Source organism: Monomorium pharaonis, chromosome 8 (genome assembly GCF_013373865.1).
Source record: "Monomorium pharaonis isolate MP-MQ-018 chromosome 8, ASM1337386v2, whole genome shotgun sequence".
NCBI classification, from domain to species: domain Eukaryota; kingdom Metazoa; phylum Arthropoda; class Insecta; order Hymenoptera; family Formicidae; genus Monomorium; species Monomorium pharaonis.
In genome coordinates this window covers 9,399,508-9,415,451 of record NC_050474.1, presented here as the reverse complement: position 1 = coordinate 9,415,451, position 15,944 = coordinate 9,399,508, and the positions used below count along the sequence as shown (strand labels likewise).

Genomic DNA, 15,944 nt, shown 5'->3' with positions numbered 1-15,944 from the left:
TCGAAGTTTAAATTTTGAGTTTCAAAATTAAAATAAAATTTGTATATTTGGATACTGCGAGACGTACTGGTTCTGTTTATGGTGTTTCTATAATTTTAGGAATTTTGGTTCAGGAGGTATCGAGTTTACAAAAAATTTTAAGTGAGACTAAATTTATAATTTTAATTTTCCCATAAACAATATTAATCCTGATATAACCATCATAATTGCGGAAAGCAGTCATTCAGAATTTTAAGATAAGCATGAGTAGTAAAATTGAAAAGGTGTCAGTAATATAGGACTAAATCGCTTGTTAGTTTACTTCTAGTACGCTAGATGGCTCCCCGAGTATGATTCAAGAATAAGTATCTGGGGTCTTAGGTCTGCTCAGATTGTTATGCTGAGTCAGTTCAATACTACTCTAGTAATCTGTACTTTGTCTCATTCAAATGGACCTTAATTCTTATTTTGCGGGTATGCATAAGTATCAGGGAAAACCATGGGGTTAATAGAGGATAAATATAAATAAAAATATAGAAATAGGGGAAGAAAAATAAAAAGGGGAGGGGTTGGGACGACGGGACGTCACAAAATCATTACAATAGATGTTATTAGAAAGATGAAATATGTATAGTTACCTTATATTTTTATGAATAAATATAAAGTTGTAGTTTTTTATTCATTTTTACATATGCGTGCAAAATAGCATGTGGAATAACTTATTAAAAAGTTTGTTTTTGCTCTGTTTGTATAAAATTAAAAAAATTTTTTAATGTCATTTTTTTATAATTTTCTAATATTATATTTTCACCCACTTCTCCCAAGTCGCCAGCGATTTCTCGCTGCATGAATTCGCACCTTTACATTCATTGCAAGCAACCAGTTGCGACTTGCGACATCCAATAAGCGCTTAGTTTCTAGTTAAAGCTCGACAGTCATTGGGTGTAGCAAATTGCAACTGGCGACTGTGATTAATGTAGAACGAACTTTAAAGGGCCATCTACAATGGAGTGTTTTAGCCGTAACAGCACTAAAACTACGGCAATGCTGTCTAGAATAAAAACGACAGCAATAACATACAAGCCGGCCATCAAAGAAAGGCGACCAAAAACTAATCCCGAATGCCCCAACGCTCATCGTAAGCACGCAATGAATTGACTCATAGTTTGTTCGTGTCGCCTAGAGTCCCTAGAATACAGAGTCTGGCCATTCCGTAGATTTCTTTCTATTGGTTCAGTTTCACGGGCCCCTCAAAATGGCGGAAATGGCGGAATTTTTAAAATAAAGAAAAGTCGCATATTAATAAATGTAAAATAATAAATCAGAAAAACGTTTTTATTGCTATAAACTTATTTAAAAATACACGCACATATGTAAATACACAAAAATATGTAATAGAATATAACGTGAAAGTACAACATCCATATATAAAAAATATATATATATATATATATATCTTATACATAACGTTTTTAACGAACGGAAGAATGCATTGCCATGGTTTTGCTACCATAATTTTTATTTTTTAAGTTGGTTTTTACACACGATATACGCATTCTATATAATATAAAACGTTTCATTATTTTTAATTTTAAATTGTGGCAATCTTTTATTGTGTTACAGTAAACATCTTTCATTTTTTCCAAATAAAAACGAAGAAAATTGCATTTTGTATTTTTTAAATATGATATGTATAAACAAATAATTATTTCCATCTTGAGAAAATAATTAAACGTTTCCTCATTGACGAAAAATAGTGTTTTTACGGAAGCATTTCAAAAGAACTAATTTTGCATATTTTTTATGAAAATAATGTTTTGATCCAATAGAATATAAACATTCAGAACACGTTTTTGTGCATTTAACAATACTTGTGATAATGTAACCTGCTATACTGTACAATATATTCATTTCAATATTGTCGAATTGAATGTTGTTGTTAAGATTAATAGAAATTACTTTTTCACATTGTTTAGACTGTATAATTGTTGTCGGATTATCTAGAAAATCGCCAATTATTTCACCATCATCTTCATCATAATTTGAAGTACGTAGTGATTTCATATATTTTGATATTGTAAGAAGTTTTAGATTCTGCTTAAACTGTAATGCGTTTGGAATTGCATGTCTTGCTCTTATAGCAGAAAAAACGTTTTCAACACAATCCTGTGTTAATCGACCAGTTAATACCAGGGACCCGGACCGCACCGAAACCGAAACCGATAACCGGTTCATAACCGGTTTTTTAGCCGGACCGAAACCGTAAACCAGAACCAAATTCTGCTAAATTTACAGCACCGGAACCATAACTGGAACCGATTAAATATTTTTAGGTTTACGGTTTTTTCGGTATATTTTTCTGGTTTTTTAAATTTACTTTTACATAATATTTTTATATTTTTAATTTAAATTTTTTGTCGTTTCTATTATTTTTACTTAATACTACTTCGAGTCTAATTGAATATTACTGCTTCCTATATCTAATTGGTTCTTAATGTGACATCTTTGAACTGAGATTGCAATTATGAAATTGCAACAATCGTATGTGACATGAACATAATGTTTTTTTAAAACTTTTTTTAGTTTAAGATGTACATACTTTTTAAGATGTACATAGTTTTATTACCACTGCATTTAGTCTTATTACTACATAGTTGTATTTTTTATATATAGGGTATCCCGCATCAGATATGCAATATCTCATGGAAAGATAGACGGGATCAAAGTGAACATAAAAGTCCACTATAGTTTTTGGATATCTCCAATGATAGCCGAGATATAAATTTTTCAAATTGTACAAATGAGAACACGCCGAGGAAAGCGCTGAGTCGCTCGAACTGCCGCCGGCAGCTACTGATTGACACAGTAGTGCTATAGTTCGAGCGGCTCAGCACGCTCTCATTCGTACAATTTGAAAAATTAATATCTCGGCTATCATTGGAGATATCCAAAAACTATAGTGGACTTTTTATGTTCACCTTGATCCCGTCTATCTTTCCATAAAGTATTGCATACCTGATGTGGGACACCCTGTATATATTCTGAATTAAAAAAATTATTGTACACATTTTGCTTATTACTTTTTATTTGCAACTTTGCGGATTCTTGTCTATCTACTTATACTTTTTTGCTTTTTCCTCTTATTTCTCTTATTTAATCTTTTTTTGAAGCAATAAATTTATTGGTAGCACAATTCAAATTGATTCCTTTTTTCATACGTAAATATTTTTTATAAATTATTATTAAACATTATTAAATGTTATTAAATATTATAATACTTAATAATATGTTAAATATTATATATTATTAAATATAAATAGGAATTATGTAATAATTACTATTACATAATAATTACTTCTTAAATAATAATATTAGAAGAACCGGAACCGTAACCGAAAAAAACCGTAATTAAACGGTTTTGGGTTTTTGTATTTGCCAAGAAACCGAAACTGAAACCGTAACCGGTTTTCAAATCTTTTTATTAAACCGTAACCGTAACCGAACCTTAATTTCATTCGGTCCGGGTCCCTGGTTAATACGTATAAAAATTCCCGTTTATGTATTAAATATTTCGTCAATTCAATAATAGAACTTGTGGTAATCATAATACCATTTTGCACAGGCTTAAATTTGGGTTGATAACCAATTTTTATTTCTCTAAATAATTTTATAATAGATTCGAGAAATGCTATAGAGTCATTGAATTGTTTCTCTTTTTTTTCATCACCTGCTTGTTTGCTTAACGCAAGTTTTGGCGTCCTTGCAGTTATTAATGTAAACCATTTAAACATACATTCAATAAAAAGTGCTTAATTAAATTAACTTTATATATATTATGTATTTACCTTTTTACAACCAAAAAAAGTTAAGAAAATACGTGGAATTCCTGAAATCACTGACAATCACAGTTATAGGTTTGTTTTTTATTCCTGCACGTACGCCATTTTGAGGGGCTATTGGCCAGACTCTGTATTCTAGGGATTCTAGTGTCGCCATGCTCCGACATGCTCCTACTCACTCCAACGCATTCTAATAGGTTTGGCGTCATCGGAATCAACGTATTGGAGTGCATTGGGGTGAACAGGAGCATGTTGGGGCATGTGACGCGAACAGACCCTCAATGTCTGCTGTAGGCTGTAAACAGTAAAGGGCCATCTACAATGGAGTGTTTTAAGCTGGTCACACACACTTTCCGTAGAACGTAACAGTAAGATTTCGACATGTTGGATTGGGCGACCGTAACAGTAAGCGACTAAATCAAGTACGTGATTGGTCAAAACCTTACTGTTACGTTCTACGGAAAGTGTGTGTGACCCGCTTTAGCCGTAACAGCACTAAAACTACGGCAATGCTGTCTAGAATAAAAACGACGTAGCAATAACATACAAGCCGGCCATCAAAGAAAGGCGACCAAAAACTAATCCCGAATGCCCTAACGCTCATCGTAAGCACGTATGCATTGGCTCAATGTCTGCTGTAGGCTGTAAACAGTAATGCCCAGTCTACAATGAGTCGTTGGTCGTAAGAAATTTAACCAATCACAGTTGATCTTAGAGAAGAATAACCGAACATAATTGGTTAAATTTCTTACGACCAACGACCAACGACTCATTGTAGACTGGGCATAAAGCAATACGAAGTGGAGACATTTTCTACGACTACTGCTACGGCCTACGACTCTCCATTGTAGATGGCCCTTTAGGTTCCTCTCTGGTTTAGGCCCTTAGTTTGGTGCAAGTGGCCCAAAGTGGTCCTAATTTTAAGAAGGTTAATACTTTCTTTTTCTGATTTTTTTAAATTAATGTGAGTGTAAAACAATGCCGCGGAGGATGTGTGTTATGTTTGCAATTGTATTGAGTTTGTTTATCATATTTCAAGTATGTATAATGTAATATTTGAATTGATCATTGAGAAACAACACAAGTTAAAATTTTCAAAATTAATTTGTTTTGAACACAAATTTTAAAAGTAATATGTTCCACTCAGTGTATAACATAATAACATACTTTTTAAAAACATTTTTATTCATTTTTAGTATCGCAAATGTAAAATTAGACATTTTTTTAAATTGATATTAAAACTCTCGGGTACTAACCAATAAATATTTATAAATATAATTGAAAAATATCAAGTGTAACTAGAAATTACAAAGAATTAATAAGTAATCAACAATCTACACCTCTCCGATTACACAATGAATAATTGGATTGAATAAAAAAATATATAAATATATATAAAAATATATATAAAAAAAACTTCATATAAGTTATGTTAAGTACATTAGATATCTGTGAGTATCAATTCCCAACCGCGAACGTGAAGTATTCTTTTGGGAGATGATATTAGAAAGCACATCCGCACTCTGCAACCTTTGTCAGTAGAAAGAGAAATTACTGGCAATGGAAAGATATTCTATTTAGATTTTTTAAAATTCTCCACAAATGAGATTTTTTACTTGTGTTGTTTTATAAATAATCGATTAAAATATATATTCATGTCAACACAACTGACGGTATTGAAAATTAATTGATGTTTTATAATTTTCAGTTACGCTTACTCTGCAATTATAAGAGATTATTTTTCTTAGGTAATTTGTTATACTGTTGTATCAATGCTTCTTCAAACAGATTATTAACATATCTTGATGTTTTGTCATGATCCAGGTGATGAAAATATACCTGTTATATTGTGGTGGACGCCATTCGGTAATAATAATCGAATAAAAACGTGTGGAAACGTCAAATGCTACTTCTCACACAACAGAACATTTGAAAGTAGCATAAACTTGAAAGTATAATCTCTTTGCACTTATATTATTCTACTCAGGCAGTATAAAATATTTTGTACATATTTTTATATTTTAAGAATATAAGTATTAAAATGATTATATTAAATGTATTTTATAAAATATATAATTTAATATTTATAATAAATATATTTCTGAGATATATCAATTATTATATATATATATATTGTAGTAATCCTTTTTTATTGTTACATATTTATAAAAAATTCTAAAATTTTTACATATTTTTTAATATAATTTTTTAAAATACTTATAAATGTGTTTTAGGTGTAGTCTACAATGAAGATTTAAGCTTTAAGTCATAAGAAATTGACCAATTACAGTCGATTTTTATAAAAATACTTGATTGTGATTAGTCAATTTCTTACGGCTTAAAGCTTACGTCTTCATTGTAGATTACGCCTTATGCAGTCTAACAAGGGGACCTTACGGGTCATGGGTCATCGATTTTTTTCATACTTATAAGATTTAAAGATCAGTACCCGGACATCAATTTCCTAAAGCAGTACGATGCGCTTCTCAAAAATACTCGAGAAAATCGATTTTGAAGATTTCCGATATCTTTAAGTACAGAAAATTTTGACCTATCGTCAGAGCCACTCGTAGTCGAGCGCACAGAGCTCTAGTTTAGTAAGCGCGAAGTCGCTGGTTCGATTCTTGCTCTGCCCCCAATTTTTTTTTAATAAGTCAATGGAGTTTTTTTTAAATTCTATATCTTAAAATTTATCAAATTGAAATGCTAATTAATTATTAAATATTTATTCGTTATTTTTTAAATAAAAATTAACAACTTTTTATTTTTAATTGCCACTTGCTTGAAAATGCGAATATTTATAATAAATTAAAATTTGGTACAAAAATGGAAAACGTCTTATTGTTAAATGCAAAAATAATATGTACAAATAATATTCAGTTATTTTATCGCTTACATTTTACACTGTATCTTTAACACGTTAGTCGGAGTTTACAAGTCGAGTTTATTGTAAGTCGATCCTAGTCGATCCCCATTCTTTTGCATCTAGTCGTGAACAAAGAACAGCTTTGCAAAAAATGAGAGAAGTAAGGGTTCCGAGAGAGCAGATGCTGTGTTATTCGTACTTTACCGTTAAATAAAAATAAAGGGATGTTAATTTTTATTTAAAAAATAACAAATAAATATTTAATAATTAATTAGCATTTTGATTTGATAAATGTTAAGATATACAATTAAAAAAAAAACTGCATTGACTTATTAAAAAAAAATTGGGACAAGCGAGAATCGAACCAGCAACTGCGCGCTTACGAAACTAGAGCTCTGTGCGCTTGGCTACGAGCTGCTCTAACAATACGTCAAAATTTTCTGTACTTAAAGATATCGGAAATCTTCAAAATCGATTTTCTCGAGTATTTTTGAGAAGCGCATCGTACTGCTTTAGGAAATTGAAGTCCGGGTACTAATCTTCAAATCCTATAAGTATGAAAAAAATCGATAACCCATGACCCGTAAGGTCCCCTTGTAAGTATACTTGCACTAATTAATGTAGCTTAATTTTAAACTCAGTTTATTTTTTATCTTTTCCTAATTCTCTTTATCATTCAAGGAATTTTTAACACTTGTTGTTGACGTCTTTTATCTCGTCGCTCTTCCAGAGCAAATTTTTTTTTTGATTGATAAAATTTGCTGATTTTAAACCATTTACACATTGTTAAACCTTACAAAGATGTCAGCACTTTAGTATTTTTTATTCACTAGCGTTTACAATTTTTAAGCTGCGTCTAGTGGTTGATACAATATGAATAATTTTTATAATCAAACCTGATCAATAGGTATATGCGCAGCGAGACCGATGAAACATCTATACACTAAAGAATTTTTTATATATGATTATATCTAATTATATAAAATTATATAAAATTGTATAAGATTATATAAAATGATATAAAATTATATACGTAGTACATAATATATATTTATGTGTAATCCTTTGTACAATTATATACAAGGGTGGATCAAATATAATCAGGAATTTTCATATTGCCTCTTGTAAAGTGAAATGAGCAGTGCGTAACCTCGAGTCATTGTGAATAGGGGTGTCTGGAGTGAAGAGGAACATTAATTGCCCTCGCACCATAACTTTTTTAATTAGTGGCATCATGACAGTAGTAGGTTGACCTGTCAGTTGCACAGAGCATTCTCATCGAGTTTTCGCCCCCCGCTCCCCTAAGAGGGCGAAAAACTAACTCAAATTTTAAGGCGATTGAAAGTACCGTTTGGTGAAAAAACCCTTTCAAAGATTCAAATGTATGAGTGGGCCAGAAATTTTTTAAGTGGCTGTGAAGTAAAAAATGGCAGTTATAAACGACAGCCGCGAATCAGCGTAACGGACGAAAACATTCGGACTGTTCACGAGCTTATTGAAGGCAATCGATGTTTGACAATTGCGGAAATTGTTTCTACAATATCATGGAATTTTATTTGGAATGTTGAAACAGAATTTGCATATTGATGGAAAAGACGGTACATGCTGATTTGAGAACTTCTTCATGACAATGTACGATTTTATACAGCTACATTGACTTCACAAAAATTGAAAAAAAATGCATTGGATGGCATTGGAGCACCCTCCTTACAGTACCGGGATATTAGAGTTTTTCGAGAAAAAATTGTAAGAGGCACTTTTATTGCAGATTCTTATTTGGAAAAATTATACGAACATATAAACAAAAATGCAACTTGAGAAAAGTTGGGAATCATTGTGTAAACAATGAAAGAAAGTGAAAATTTGTTTTTTTGCAATAAAAAAAAATTCGTTATTGTTAGCGAAAAACAAAAAATATGAGCTTATAGATATTAAAAATATCTATTAAATGAGCTGTCGAAGGTTGCAATTAATTTATTTTTAAGGAGAAAAAAATTAAAAATAGCTAAAATTTGCCTTTTTTGTTAATACTTAATAAACAAGTGATATCTTGTAATAGGACTTAAATAGCAGCGTTTACTATTTTCTAAAAGTCCTGAAAATTTTAGCCCGAAAAATTTTTAACTTCTAGTACAATGCTAATTGTCATTTAAAAAGACGCTTTTTTTGCAACGTTACTCCACAGCGTGGAGCCATCATGCATTATCTTGCGAGGGTACGTTTTATTTCTTAAGAGTTTATTATGCTTCTATGTGCACTTGAAAGTGAGCTTGCTAAGTAAAATTATATATTAAATTGTTGAAAAAGCGCTCCAAACAGGAAGGTTTATTTCTTCTCATAAACAAATAAAACGGGAGCGTTCCGTTTGCCCACGTGAATATTGGCTACAGTCTCGATTGGCCACGTTAATATTGGCCACGTCAATATTGGACACGTCAATATTGCCCACGTCAATAATGGCCACGCGTCAATATTGACTACGCGTCATTATTGACCACGTCAATATTGACCACGCGTCATTATTGACCACGTCAATAATGGCCACATCAATATTGGTCACGCGTCAATATTGCACACGCGTCAATATTGACCATGCGTCATTATTGCCCACGCGTCATTATTGCCTACGCGTCATTATTGGCCACGCGTCAATATTGGCCACGCGTTATTGTTGCATACGCGTCACTATTGGCCACGTCACTACTGTACATGGGTTTGCGACTTGGACGGAGTGGGTACGGGAGGGGGACCGGAGGCTTCCCTTGCACCACCCCGTGTGTGTGTGTGCGTGCGTGCGTGCGTGCGTGCGTGTGTGTGCGCGCGCGCAAAGCATTCCTTTGCACCACATAGGTTAGCGAGTTTCCACGTTAAACAAAAAAAAATTGATTAATGTTGACGCGTGGGCAATATTGACGCGTGGTCAATAATGACGCGTGGGCAATATTGACGCGTGGGCAATAATGACATGGCCATTATTGACGTGGCCATTATTGACGTGGGCAATATTGACGTGTCCAATATTGACGCGTGGCCAATATTGACGTGGCCAATTCACCCCGTGGTCAATCGATATCATGGCCAATATTGACGTGGTCAGTATTTACGTGGGCAAACAAGTGCCACTCAATAAAACAGCTGCTTGTATTTTCATTATATTGAAAAACAAATTTGGTCATTTGATTACTGCTATTTTTCTATATTAAAAAAAAATTATTTCATGTTTATTAAGACCGGAAATAATGCATTTTTTGTTTTAAATTGCTGTGATGTTTATTAATAATATTAAGAGCTGAAATTTAGCTGTGTGGTGTAGAGGAAGATTGAAACTTTTATGTTTTATTTACGAAAGCAACTGATGACAAATTTTGTTGAAACAAATATTAAAATTAAGCGTTTTTTTACGCTTTTTTTTGCGCATTTAAAGTAAAAAACTGCTTTTTTATTTAAATGAGCATATCTCAGCGAAAAATCATCGTATCGAAACGAGTAAAAAAGCATTTAGAAGGGGAGACTCTGTACTATCGCATGCTTTTTATCCCATTAAGTCGCGACATTTGCCTCTTGCCATGGATCGTCGCAAACTCGGACCAATATTTTTCAATTTTGCATGTTCTCGCTTTGTCATACGCCATTTAAAAAAAAATTATTACGCAAAATTTTACTAAATCGATTCTTAAAGTAGACATTTGAAGCTTTAATTTCTTTTTTTAGAAACCTTTCTATCTTTAATACTCGCGGAGTTATCGTTATTAGAAGTTTAGTGATTTTTTGACAAATTTTAGGTGTACCGCTTTTTTTTCAGTGTAACAGCAATGTAACCAAATATAACAGGTTACGTTACTCTGAAATTAAACGTAACTTACATGTAAGTTACAATTTCCGACTCAGCAATATAACATGTTATAATGACATGTTATCTAACTGTTACACAATAGTTACGAGGAAAAATAAAATAAAATAAAAATTTCATTTTTTTAAAATTATTTTTATCAACAGCGCATACTAGCAAATTTAGAATAAATTTTTATTAATTAATTAAATTTAAATTGTTATTTTTTATTTTATTTTTACTTGCCGCTGCTAGGTTTGAACCCGGGACCTAAGGGTGACGAACCTTGTACTCTACCTGCTACGCCAATTTGACTCATCGATATGGGTACTTTTTATTGTCTACATATACCTATATGTTATAAACTGACGCAACTATATTATTTTTTATAAAAATAAATAGCATTAATTTATTTATCTGTTAATTTCATTGTTAAATTTATCTTTTTCCATAACCTTAATAATTTGATGGAAATTACGATCTATTTAGCACTAATCTTTGAAGCGTTCAAATGATTAATTAGATGGTTAACTATATAGATCGTAATTCTAAGAAAAATTGAATAGTATACATTTTTATTCTGTTTTTGTTCAGCACATGATGAATTTAGATTTTGTGCATTTTTTGTGCGCAGTAATTGTAGACAAACCGTTATTTGCGAAAACATTTTTATAATAATTTTTTTTATTAACAAATAGATCTATCATTCAGGATGTTATAATGTTATCTGATTTCTGAGTCAACTACGACGCATTGTTCCGTAATAACATTGATACGAACGTGTTATGTTACGATTGTACAATTTTTGTTGAATAACTGTAACGCTAAAACGATGTATAACAGCTATATCACTTGCGTATAACAAATATTACGTAACAGGTTATTTCTATGTCATATAGCACCTACATATCACAAGAATAACAATGTTAAATTACTTGTAACTTCCATGTTATATTGCCGCTATAAAATGTGTTTACTGGGATCTTAAGTAATGCTAGCATAATGTTTGAAACGTGCAAAGAATTTTATTTCCGACATTGAATGCTAGCAAACAACAGCACAAGGAACGACATAAATGCGTAACAAGATGCTAGTATCTTTATTATATTATACTGGCTATCTGGGTGTTTTTTGAGGTTAGACAAAAATGAGCCATTTTAGCAATTCTGACCTTGAATTTGGATTCAGCGGGTCAAAATCATAAAAATAGACTAGTCTGGTCCGCCGGATTAGGATTAAAAAAAAAATTTTTTTGAGGTTAGAAAAAAATGAGCCAATGCAGCAATTCTGACATTAAATTTGGATTCAGCGGGTCAAAATACATAAAAATAGATTATTCTGGTCCGTCGAATCAACGTTATAAAAAAAAAAATTTTTTTGAAGTTAGGAAAAAATAAGCCAATTCAGCAATTCTGACCTTGGATTTGAATTCAACGGTTTAAAATACATAAAGATAGACTAGTCTGGTTGGCCGAACCAACATTAAAAAAAAAATTTTTTTTGAGGTTAGGAAATGCGAACTAAGTTTGCAATTCTGACATTGGATTCGGTTTCAGCGGGTCAAAATACAGAAGAATTGACTAGTCTGGTCCGCCGGACCAATATTAAAAAAAAAATTTTTTTTGAGGTTAGGAAATGCGAGCTAACTTTGCAATTTTAACATTGGGTTTGGTTTTAGCGGGTCAAAATATATAAGAATTGTCTAGTCTGGTTCGCCGGATCAACATTAAAAAAAATTTTTTTTGAGGTTAGGAAATGCGAGCTAACTTTGCAATTCTGACCTTGGATTCGGATTCAGCGGGTCAAAATACATAAGGATTGACTAGTCTAGTCCGCCGGACCAATCATTTTTTTTTGTGCCTGTGTACTTAATACTTTAAACGCGTTTTTCTAAAAACTACATTTTTTGAGCTGGCCGTATTCTTCAAAATGTTTATCCGATTTAAAATTTTAACTGTAGCTTAAAAAAGACATTAATTAGTAAACCACGTAAGATTTTTTCGAGAAATTAAAATTTATCAATTTTATAAACGTTTTTTGGTCGATTTTTCTGAAGTTTTTTTTGCTATTTTTACAAAAATTAATATTTTTTTAAAAACCTACGTCGTTTACTAGCTATTATCATATGTTTTACATTTTTTTTGAATTTTTGTCTTAAGTGAAAATCTGAAGCAGAAAACGTCATGAAAGTACCCCGAAAAAATTAAAGTTACGCGCAAGTGTTGATGTGCCGCTATTTTGTTTCGTAAATATAAATAAAAAAATGTTTTATGCACTTTAAGAGATGCACTATCAATATTTAAAACCGATTTTCAATTTATTTATTTATTTTGGAAAAAAATCGAGAAATTGACTCTTTATTTTAAGCTCGTAAAGTAATATTATCTTTTAATATTATTAACAAACGTCACAGTGATTTAAATTTAAAACAAAAAAGCATTATTTCCGGTCCTAATAAACAGAATAAAATATTTTTTTTAATGCAGAAAAAGCAGTAATTTAATGACCGATTTGGTTTTTCAACATAATGAAAATACAAAAGTAGCTCTTTCATTTGTTTACGAAAAAAATGAACCTTCCTGTTTGAAGCCGTTTTTAAACAATTTAATAAAGAAATTTCTACTTAGCTTTCAAGTGCACATGGAAGCATAACTTTTAAGGAGTAAAACGCATCCTTGGAAGGTAATGTATGATGGCTCTACGGTGTAGAGTAACGTTGCAATAAAAGCATCTTTTTAAATAACAATTAGTTTTGTGCTAAAAGTTATGAATTTTTCGGACTAAAATTTTTTAAACTCTTAGAGAGCCTGTTACAATTTTTTTTTCAAACAGTGGTTTCTGAGTCTAATATCCCTGTATTATTATAGTCCAAACTTATTCCCATGTGAGTGTCACATGTTTGGGCCATTAAAGGAAGAATTGGGAGGACATTGATTCGATGATGACAAGAGCGTGGAGGTGTTTGTCCGCAACTGGCTTAAGATATGCCCTATGTCTTTTTTTGAAGACGAAATCAAAAAGTTGTCTATCCATTGGGAAAAATGTGTAAATAAAGTAGAAGATTATGTAGAAAAATAAAGTGTATTCAATTTGTTTTTGTATTAAAATAGATATCTTTTTAAATAATTTCTGGTTATATTTGATCAGTTATAATTTATATATTGTCTACTTTTACATTAATAACAAGCATAAAAAATTGCTCAGTATTGTAGCGGAGCGATTTTTTACGCCAATACTATTTATTTGACAAATTCAGTGAAGTTGGACATGTTCAACTTTGTTACAGCAATTATTAGATGTTACGACTTTAAAATTGTAGACGCTACCCTGATGGAATTATATTACTAAAACATTTTATTGAATATCTTTCTCAATTGACATTTTTCATTTAAATTTATTAAGATTCGTTAAAATTCATTAAAATTTATTAAGGTTTTTTAAGATTCATTAAAATTAATAAAATATATATTTTTGTTAAATAACAATGAAACAGTTTAATAAATTTTAATGAATGAAATTAGTTTTAATCAATTTTAATGGATTTTAACCAATGAATTTAACCTTCTGCCTACTCACTAGGTTACAATAATCCAGACCTATTTTGAAATGCCCCTACTTAAAAGTATTTAGCAGGGGGATCCTGGAACTGGAAGGAGAAAAAAGTTAGAATTGTGCTCTATTTATTCCTCTTTGGGTGTTGTTAGTGTTCCGAAAATATCAGAAGTAGGAGGATCGAAAATGTATGTGTGGATTAGAGTTAAGGCTATTGCATATACATTTCCGTAATTGTAACTGTAAGATTTCGACCAATCATATTGCTCAATTTAGCCGTAACCGATCGAATTAACCCCTTTTCGTAATTTTTTTTTAATCTAACTTAACCAATTTTATGTCGCTATTTGAATAATGCGAAAACATTGGAAACGAACAGCGTTTATGTTGTTTCGCGTGGAAAATTGCAAACCCATGTGGTACAATACAAGTGTAGACGTCATTTAATCAAATTTAATTGAAAAATTGAATACTTGAGTTCAGCATTTTTATTGGTTTTTGCCCTTTTATTGACTTTCTACACGAAGCAAACCCATTCGGCATTCTTACTGTAATATTAATAAATTTGAACGTAAAGTAAACGACGTCCACGCTTATACTGTACCACATGCGTTTGCGACTTTCCACGTTAAACAATATCTACGCTGTTCGTTTCCAATGTTTTTGCATTAACCAAATAACGACATAAAATTGGTTGAGTTATTTATTGAAAAATTACGGAGGGAGCCTCCGCTTCCCCCGACCACGTGTTTTCTGAGAATATATTGTGTGTGTGTGTGCGTGCGTACATGCGTGCGTGCGTGCGTGCGCGCGCGCGTATGCGTGTATGTGTGTGTGTGTGTGTTCTTCGTTAAACGCAATATTTACCATTTTTTGTTATTTTCATGACGATATCTTAGAAAATACAAGCGACCCCCTAATTCTAACAACAGTTTTGGATTCAGGGAGCAAAAATACATAAGATCTACTACTTTTTAATTGATTTCTCGTATAGGCCTTACTTGTGCGTATTTATCAAAATGGACAAAAAAATTAGTAAGTTACATATTTTTCGGGTTCTTTCGATTGATTATCACTATCGAAGTCACAACAAAGATTTTTACAAAGAAACCTGCAAAAAACTTCAAAATTGGGAAAAGCCATAATTCTAAACAATTACCCTACATTCATTTTTTACCAAATTCACATCACAAAATAAGTAATTTTTTGAACAGAATCGAAAACTGATTTAGATCCTTAAAATACAACTTTTCACGTTTTTATTGATTACCATTTTAATTACTTTAGCTTTTTTTTTATAAATACGGGCGTTTGAAAAAAGCAATTTTTACAAAAATTTTTTGTTTATTTTTTTCAAAAAATATATTTTTTAAATATTGTTACGGGCCGGATTTCTCCATCCGACCTCGTAACCGATATATGTAGACCGCGATTAAGCATTCGGCGAAATATAAAATGTAGCAAAGAAAAAATCGCGCAACGCCGAGCGCGACAATGAGGAGAAGAATGCAACGACCCAATTAGAACCGGATAATCGGAATTCAGACGCAGCAGCCTTGCCGAGTAGCAGGAACGTTGATCGGCAAAGATGCATCGTAACCCAGAAAACGAAAATAAAAAGGGAAAGCCCAACGACAAGGCGGGCACAGTTAATTCAGTCAATTCAGTTAGTCATAATTCGGTCTCGTACTACTGTAATCTATCGCGTGGACTTTGTTACTCTGTAAAATAAAAGTGTTTGACATACGAACTTTATAAGTGCTTCATTAACACCCCAGCCCCTGGAGCGCAGCACCTAGTGAAACAGAGTGACTGTGAAAGAAAACAACCGCGACATTATCTACAATAATCCATCAACATTTAAAAGACCAGCGGTGCA

At 31.8% G+C, this 15,944-nt stretch overlaps 2 protein-coding genes across 7 annotated transcripts in view; one reads left to right on the top strand and one right to left on the bottom strand.

The window, feature by feature from the left end:
* Positions 1 to 15,944, bottom strand: part of LOC118646968 — a 42,323-nt gene that overhangs the window by 16,249 nt on the left and 10,130 nt on the right. For 2 of the 5 annotated variants that reach the window (XM_036290971.1, XM_036290973.1), the window contains one exon: positions 13,972 to 14,159. The exons of the other annotated variants lie outside the window; for them this stretch is intronic. Coding sequence is in view for 1 of the 2 variants with exons in the window: in XM_036290973.1 (XP_036146866.1) it covers positions 14,130 to 14,159 (30 nt within the window). In the remaining variant the exon portion in view is untranslated. Of the gene's footprint in view, positions 1 to 13,971; positions 14,160 to 15,944 lie in introns of those variants that run through there. 5 annotated transcript variants of the gene reach the window in all.
* The window catches only part of LOC105835097 (alpha-(1,3)-fucosyltransferase 10), a 113,034-nt gene continuing 101,716 nt past the window's right edge, over positions 4,627 to 15,944 (top strand). For both annotated transcript variants that reach the window (XM_036290968.1, XM_036290967.1), the window contains exons 1-3: positions 4,627 to 4,856; positions 5,527 to 5,566; positions 5,643 to 5,770. In XM_036290968.1, coding sequence (XP_036146861.1) covers positions 4,797 to 4,856; positions 5,527 to 5,566; positions 5,643 to 5,770 — 228 coding nt within the window. In that variant the 5' untranslated portion in view covers positions 4,627 to 4,796. The remainder of the gene's footprint in view (positions 4,857 to 5,526; positions 5,567 to 5,642; positions 5,771 to 15,944) is intronic.